The sequence below is a fragment of the Quercus robur genome, chromosome 3, assembly GCF_932294415.1.
Source record: "Quercus robur chromosome 3, dhQueRobu3.1, whole genome shotgun sequence".
Lineage (NCBI taxonomy): Eukaryota > Viridiplantae > Streptophyta > Magnoliopsida > Fagales > Fagaceae > Quercus > Quercus robur.
The window spans coordinates 22,065,969-22,074,853 of NC_065536.1; the positions used below are offsets into that span (position 1 = coordinate 22,065,969).

The window sequence follows — 8,885 nt, forward strand, 5'->3', positions numbered from 1 at the left end:
AAGCTTAATCTTGTACATTGTTTATACTTGCATCTCTCTTCTGAACCCCCTCACATAAAATCAAATATCATTATAATATTTGAGTTTTCTTTTTCTTGTAGAATTGCTTACTATCATTCTTATGGCCTCCCAATTGTTTGGTAAAAAAGCCAAGACAATTAATGCCCGAATCTCATCATCAAAATCAATTTCCATCAAAGATAATTGAATGTTTGTTTGTTTAGTCAAGTAATTACTTAGGTTAATTGTGAGATCTAGGTTAAATAAAGAGAGATCATATCATGCACAACAACGGAAAAATAAAGAACACACTGATATGATCACCCCAGAAAACTAATGAAACAAACCATCTCAAGGTAAAAACCTGTGGAGGATTTGATCAAACTATCCTCAAGGTAAAACAAATCCACTGTAAGAGAATTAAAGTTTTTACAATAAGATTTAACCATAAATCTATTGCTACCTCCAGTAATAATTTACTGACACAACCATGTACAAGCTTCGAATCCATGAACTCCTTCAGATTTAACACAATTTGTTTTCCTGCAGCTTGAATATTCTTGAGTCTTGACTTGAAAAACTTTGAGCAATATCTAATACCTATCCTAGACATGTTTTTTTTCTTGGTTTTCCAACACATACAAATTGAGACTCTAAACATTTATCCTAAATCTTTAGAACCTAACATTGATTTATGATTGTATTCAACTATTCAAATATCTAAAAGTTCTATTTGCATCCTCCAACACCCAAAGTCTGTATTATCAAACTTCTCGATTCCTGGCAACTTTCCTTTTTCTCCGGCCATCGCTTCCACTCAAACCTATGCTATGATACCACTTTTTAGGGAGATAAATGCCTTAGGGAGATTCCTTGATAGTTAACATAACTTATAGAAACACGCTTGTAGAGTTGTGATTTCCAACTAGCCTTTATTGGCTTTAATTCCATGCCAAATTTGATTGTAATTTTTTCAATCATTTCCCTATATTTATATGGGTTTATTTGTAAGGGATGAGTGTGAGAGATTGGTGAAGAATCAAGTGTCAAAGAAGAATCAGTGCAGTTTGCGACTAGCTCGCAAGAAAAGTAACTCGTGAAAGGCCACGTGTGAAGCACATGACTAGAAACTGAAAAGTCATGCCAGACTGTCAAATTTGCGAGTACTTCATGAGAAAGGCCATCTCACGAGGTACCCGCGAAATTCTTTGTTTGGCAAAAAGAAAAAATGCTTTACCAAATTCTTTACCCACACTATATATACCCTCATTACCCAAGAAATGTAAGGAGCGATTTTCAGAAAGGGAACCCTAACAAAAACATTTGAGAGTTAGAGATTGTTATACCCACAATCATCTACACATTTTCTCTTGGTTTTCCTCTACTCCTACCTCTCCATCTCTACATCCTTGAGAGGTTCTTAGCCCAAACATTTATATCACCCAATCTGAGTGTAGAGTCAAGTTTTTGTGTCTTTGGGAAGCATTGAAAGAAGCCATTATGTTGCGGATGCAATCAGGCTGAATTATGGGATCCGGTTTATTGTGCTCATTTACTCTTGTTCTGCATTTTGATAAATTAGAAGCTTTAGTGTTTTCACACTAATTGAGTTTTCAACACTTAACCTAGAAGGCCTAAGCCCAATGGGTATGTGCTCAACTATGATATATTAATCACTCTCTTTTCTCATTATTATTCAATGTGAGACTTTGCTCACACACGTGCACACTACAAGGTTATCTCATAAGTTGGTATTGATGTATGAGAATTTGAAATAACAAAGCAAGCAAAATATTTACTCCTAGATTCCTTTTTCCCTCTCACATTTAGGCAATTAGTCATCTCATATAGACTAAGTTATCTTTGCAATTATTATTTACAACCTAGTTCATATCATTTGGTTTGGTATCAGAACCCACAATTCGAGATTATCGGATTTGCCGCAACTCATAAGAAATCTATAGAAATAGCAAAATGCAAAGGTGGAGATACGTTTTCGGTGACTTTTTATGGATTACGATATCTTCACTCTTGATCCATTGCCTCTTGTTACATGGAAGAAGAGGCGTGGGAGTGGTTTCAAACCGCAAAGGCATTAGGGCTATGCAAAAATTGGGTGGAATTCCTAATTTCCTACAAGATCACTTTTGTGCACCCAAAAAAAAAAAAAAAAAAAACCAATTTAGGCTCCTAAGGAAACATAATTAAAAAATTTCGTCTAACCAGTTCAAAAATCAAGGATTCAAGAATTGACTATTCATTCGAAAGCATAAATGATAATTAAGCATAATTAATCCCAATTTCTCTTCCTCTCTTATTCTTGGAGGCTAGCAACCACAAACCAAATTTTATATTCAATACATTTAACAAAATCTAGTAATATCATTTGGTACAAGTGCCGATGATCCAGGAAGTTACCAAGATTCAAAAGCAAAGATCTTTTTTGGTAGATTCTCAAGGTCAATGAATTCTTTTTTTTTTTTTTTTTTGCAACACATCACCACTCCACATGGTTTTCATGGATGATCCATACTTCTAGGGAAAGGTGTGAAAATGACTTCCGACCACAGAGACATCTGGATTATGCACAGCCTTTTGATTAATTGTGGCTTTTCCTTGAACCGGTCTGATTCGAGTTTGAAAACCAAGTACAAGAGACTCAAGACTTCATTGTTGGGTTATTGATTGACCCCAGTTAATTAATTTAATTATACAAGTTGATTAATTAGATCAAATTACATGCAATATTATGGAGGCACAAATAAATTACCAAATAATCTAGAGTGCAACAGAAAGTAAATTTGATAAGGTGATTTTTTTACTAATGGGGAAAACAAACATCACACATTCATAAATCACATGAACACCAAGAATAATGACCCATGAAAACTTTTAAAATTGTATTTTCAAAGTAAAACACTTAGGGAGGATTTAACCCAAACAATCCTCAAGGCAACATTTCACTAATAGAATGGAAGTTTATACAATAGACATAATTCTAAATCTACTGCTGTCTCATGTAGTACTTATTCACGTGACAACACGTAGCTCCATGAACTCTTCTACTGTGAAACTATTGCACACAATCTCTCCAGTTTATAACTTTGAGATTTTCACTCAAAGGTTTAGATCATCAATTGTGGTTGATTTGATGTAGCAACTTTACTTTATAACTGGATTTGTTGTTTTCACAAGGTCTCCAGTTGTAGCTCCAAAAGGGTATGGAAAATCTCCAAATCTATGTACCAAACACTGCCCTATTGAATGTGTAAAAACATGCTCTAGGGTTTTTTATTTAAATATTCTTAAGTTCCATCAAAACCCTAGATCCAATGGTTAAGAAAGAAAGTGAGATTTCAAAACTGCACGAATCTTGATTGGTTGAGATGTGCATCTCAATCGGTCTAGATGTGCATCTCAATTGGTTGAGATAAGTTAGTCTTTTTTATGAACTTATCTTTTCTTGATTTCTTGAGTCTTCATTTGTGCAAAACTTCATTTGACTTGTTTCATAATATATCTAGACTAAACCACTAGAAAAAAACTAAGTTCTAAAAATTATAATTTGTTCATGGTTGCCAACCTAAAAATATAGACTTACAGGTGTGCCTAGGATGGATTGAGCATCACCTGGGAGGAAGTTTTGATTCACAAACTCTATTCGCCATTCGTGGGTAGAAGGTTCAATGAGTGTGCTCACCCTTGAATTTTGGAGAATGGTGTTAGGCCTAGAAATCACGCTAAAGGAGGACGGCCCATGTAGCCATTTGTCATTCCAAATTCCAATCAAAGTTCCATCACCCACTTGCCAACTACAACCTTGTTTTACCAGTTTTTGAGCTGCTATCATACTCCTCCACGCATAAGATTTTTGAGGTCCCAACTTTGCTCCAAGGAAATCACTTTTGAGAAAGTATTGAGCTTTTAAAACTCTATGCATGATCCAGTGATGTTGTATTCTTCTGGAGCCTCCAGCCCTGTTTAGCTAAGAGTGTGAGGTTAAAAGCCTTAAGATCATGAAAACCTAAGCCATCCTCTTCCTTTGATGTAAAAACTTTGTCCTAACCAAGCCATGCCATCTTAGTTATATCATTTGTCTGTTCCCACCAAAATTTTCGAACCATTCTAGTCATCTCATCACATAGAGTGTTAAGAAGTTTGAAAATACTCATAGTATATTTAGGAATAGCTTGAGCCATTGTTTTAATCGAAATTTCCTTCTCTTCACTCAATAGCATCTAGTCCTTTAGATACTTAAAACCTAGCACTAACTCATAACATAGTTTTTTTTTTTTTTTTTTTTTTTTTTAAGCCAATTCATAAGATAATTTCTTTCATAGTTTACAAAATCTTAATGCATTTTACAATTTTCCTAAGGCAATTGTTAAAAGAGTGCAATATAATCATGTAATATGCAACATATTAACTAGTTAGTAAATTCAATAATCAGCAGATAATTAGTGATGGCTCTCTTCTCGCTTGGTTTATTATTTTTTTATAATTCGATAATTAAGATGGAGGGTGAATTTGAACCATAAATGTCCTTATTGAAAATATCATTAGGTCTTAATTAAAATACAAGCCTCTTGACCCTTAATTTGGTCTATTATTTTTTATTTTCTTATTTTTTAAGAATCTTTTTGGTCTATTATTAGATTTGGGGTGACTGAAAAATCAACAGGTCCAAATTTTAAGGGCCAAGGGGGGAAGGGAGAGAGAAGAGAAATAAACTCATGAACATTATTCATAATAATCGTTTATCATATTGTGTATTCATATTTTGTGCATATAGTTTTTTTGTTTTTGCTTTTTTTTTTTTAAAGAGTAAAACTAAAAATATAGTTTCTTTTTTATTTTATTTGGAAAATTAAGTCATTGAACTAATTAAGTTTTTCTCAAAAAAAAAAAAAGTCATAGAACTAAGATTTATTTATGGACAAAATTTAGGTACAGTATCTTAGGTGCTGTTTTTTAGGTTCCCTTTTTAAGATTTAGTCATGTGGCTACTTAACTAAAAATTGCATTTTCATCCCATGAGAAAAAATCCATATGGCAAAATCTTAAAATGAGAACCTAAAGAACAGTACCTAAATCTTTCCCTTTATTTAAATGTCCTATGTTTTTTTTTTTTTTTTCTTGAATAATTTAAAATTTCGATTTTCAACTTTGAATCTCTTCAGAAAATATCTAAAGTTGATAAGGCTGGATTGACGGATCCCACGCGTCTTAAGATGGAAAATTTAGGCATTTGAAAACTTTGTTACACGAAATTACTTTGGTTTGCATCATCTTTATTTACTGTACTTCACATATTTTGCATCATTCAATTATGTTTATCCATGCAACTATTGAGTATTTTGATTAATTAATTGGTTAATTACGTAAATTCCACATTAATTGTATTTAACCTAAAATAATTAAGTCCTAACTAAAATTGGGGGTAGTGTTTGGCTAGTGCAAACTCTCATAATTAATTTTTGTATCCTGAACATATCATATCTAGTTTTCAAGGAATGGCGTATTCCCGTACACATTATCGTGTTATACATGTGTCTGTGTTGGTACTGTGAAACTTTGTAAGTAATATTTTCCTATAACATTTGCAGGATAAAATCTTATCAGAGTTGGTACCGTGAAACTTTGTTTGTAAGTAATATTTTACATTTGCAGGATATAATCTTATTCGTGCTGAAGACTCATCACGTTCTTCTGAGTTTGGAAAAAGTGGTTGAGACTAAGAAAGTGAAGATTCTCGAGACAAAAGAACATGGAAAATTTATTCAAGAAAGAGAGAGGAATGATTCTGCAGACAAGGCAGGAACTAGTGCGGTGGATAGTGCAGAGAAAACTCAGTCGAATGATAGCAACGCCAAAAACCCTATAAAAGAGTTAATAAAGGATGTATTCAATGTCAATTCTGTGGTAGCCACACTAATTGCAGCTGCCACCTTCTCAGCAACCATGCAAGTGCCTGGTGGATACGACGGCAACGGCAAGGCAATTTTATTTAAAAATACATACTTCAAGAAATTTCTGATATTTGACTTCCTGGCTTTTGGTCTCTCACTTTTCTCTGTGGTTGTCCAATTTGGTCATTCGATTCTACCTCGAACCTTCAGTTACCAAGTAGTGCTATTGGTTATGGCGAGTTTGACTACTTTATCCGTTGTGTGTTTGATCCAGGCTTTTATTGAAGGCCTAAACGCAATCTTGCCTGAAAAATCAGCGATTCCAAACTTCTTGTACGGTTTCTATGTTCTCACCGTCCTTTATGCAATCGTTAAAATCTATTATAGAAAAAAAAAGATTCTGAACGTCGACAACACCAAAGGCACCAGAGATGTTCCTTCTGTGATTTCAGACCCGTTGTTCTAACTTTGAACCCCACATGCTCTACATGAGGCATTTCTTGTCCAAATGTCATCATTTCATTATCAAATTGAAGAGCTTCTGGTCTTAGCAGCTGAGTCTGTCTTGGTCTTGTAGTATCTCACCACTTGTGATTCCTTCCCAGTAACCTTTCTCAACTGATGTGGTTGTTTTTCCTTAATAACAGAGACAGAGTCCTCTGGCAGATTGTTTTGTGATATTTCTATCTTTTAATTCTATCTGGGTTGAAATAAGAGAATACAATGCGATTTGGCGTTTCGGCCAGTCTTTGTCTGTACTTGAAAATAAAGATAGACTTGATATAGTCTATGTTAGTGGTTGTTCTTGGTGTGTAACGAACTGATTATTTTAAATTTTACATGAAGTTTCTATATGTATATATATACTCTCTCTCTCTCTCTCTCTCTCTCGTATCTTATCTATATATGAAGTTCTCCTCTATTAAAAGAATCGTCCCATCTGTTTGAAAACTTATCCCATAGAAGATGCTATGTATTAACCACTAGCCCCCATCTAATTAGCAAGAGTTCAGTTTTTTAGATGGAGATGTAACGAAAGAAATTATCTCCGATAAATTAAATTTTAAATCCAAAAGTATAAAAATATTTTCGAATTAATTAAGCTTCCTATTTTCTGAATTTTTTCAGAAATTTTAAACCTTAAACTTTCGAGAATGTTTCTATTGAAATTATAAAAACTATTTTGCACGAAGTAATTAATGAAAAATGATGTCTGGTAAATTTGGATTGAAAAAATGTGTATATAAAATAGAAACATTGTTGGGCTTTGTGGAGCCTAGTTTTGTTTGATCCGGTTCGACGACCCGACCCGACCCGACCCGACCCGACCCGACCCGAATAATATTGCGTGGTTTTTAATGGGAGATTTACTGAGGCTTAGTCTATGGAGCGGAGGTTTGGGCCGATAGGCCCGCCTTTTGTAATTAGGGTTTTTTAATGTGGTGTTGTTGCCGTGTTTTATATATAGAGAGAAAATATTGTAACCGCAAGTTGTACTCTGTATTCTTCCCTGATAATAGTGATATCCTTACAACTCCGTGGACGTAGGCAAATTACCGAACCACGTAAATACTGTTTTGTGCGTGTGATTATTTTTCTTTGGCGTTTGTTTTTTTCTCTATTTTTGTTTCTCACAGGTTGGAATTTTGATTAAATTCCCTACAAACATGTCTGGAAATAATCACATTGTGTTGTTTGGTTTAACTATTTTCTCAATTACAACATCATTTTATATGAATTTATGTTTTAATTGATTTTTTTTTTAAGTATAAGGTTTAATTTGAAACTTTTTAAAATACGAGGTTAATTTGAAACCAACATCAAACTACAAGATTAAAATGTAATTTGCCTTATTAGGCCAAGAAAAAAAAAATTAATGTTGTCAAAGTATCAACCGTTGGTTATACACATGCGAGTGGAAAGAACCATAAAGTAAAGAAGTAGAAGAATTAGTACAACACAACTAAGTCCAAACCATGGCAAAAGTTTTAGGATTAAATGGCATTCCTATAGTTATATTAAGGCATTATTGAAGTCTCCTCGAGGTATTATCTTCCCAATACCAATATGGTTCATCAAACATGTTTAGATTTAATTGTAATTTGTGTCATTGTCTAATGTTAGCACTAGTAGTAGAAACATGTCATGTAATTGCAAAATTATTTCATTAATAACTTTTAGGTCAAATGTTATTTTTTTAGTATTTTTAATAGAGATATACATATTGTAAATCTCCCTATTCAACTTTATATATATATATATATATATATATATATATATATAAAACTACAAAAAGTCTTTTTATTTCCCCTCAGAAGATTCCATAACTCTCAATCCCGCGAATTTACACCAAATGTAAAAGTAGACTTGAAAAAATTGGATGTGGATATGATATGGGTGTAAGTAGAAAGTTTTAAACCTCAAAAAAGGGGTCAGCTAGTGCTCGATCCGTTAAAATGGTGAGTGGGGTTGAGTCTACACGGGTTAACCCTTTTTTCGGAATCTAGGTGAATGTGTTTTACACTTTCACTTCTTACTCTTTTCTTAGCTACTTTGTTTTCTAAGTTATTTTCTTTTCACAGACATTCACAAATGTATTCTTCACTAGGTAAAGACTTGTAGGCTTCAGTTTAATTAGTGAATCATGGCCTATGCAAACGTAGGAATTTGTGCATATTTTAATTTTTAATATTTTTAGTTTTTTTTTTAATAGAAAGAAAACAAAAATAAGATTATTAAGCTATTTTTATAAATTTTATTATGTAAGGAAATAAGAGTCTGATGTAGGACACAATTTACTATTTATTATTGTAATTTATTAATTTGGGTATTTAATTTGTAATTTTTGTTATTTTAGATTTAGGGTTATTATTTCCTTGTTTTTAGGTTCTTTTAATGCTTTTTAGGTCAAATTTGGTTCCAGTTATGGTTAGGTATTAATTAGGAGTTATTTTAGAATATATTTTCTTGTCTATT

General features: G+C 32.9%; 1 protein-coding gene across 3 annotated transcripts in view; it reads left to right on the forward strand.

Moving 5' to 3' along the window:
* LOC126717484 (ankyrin repeat-containing protein ITN1-like) overlaps window positions 1–6,773 on the forward strand; it is a 77,220-nt gene extending 70,447 nt beyond the window's left edge. For all 3 annotated transcript variants that reach the window (XM_050419229.1, XM_050419227.1, XM_050419226.1), the window contains one exon: window positions 5,671–6,773. In XM_050419229.1, the coding sequence (XP_050275186.1) occupies window positions 5,671–6,375 (705 nt within the window). In that variant the 3' untranslated portion in view covers window positions 6,376–6,773. The remainder of the gene's footprint in view (window positions 1–5,670) is intronic.
* The last annotated feature ends 2,112 nt before the right edge of the window (window positions 6,774–8,885 follow it).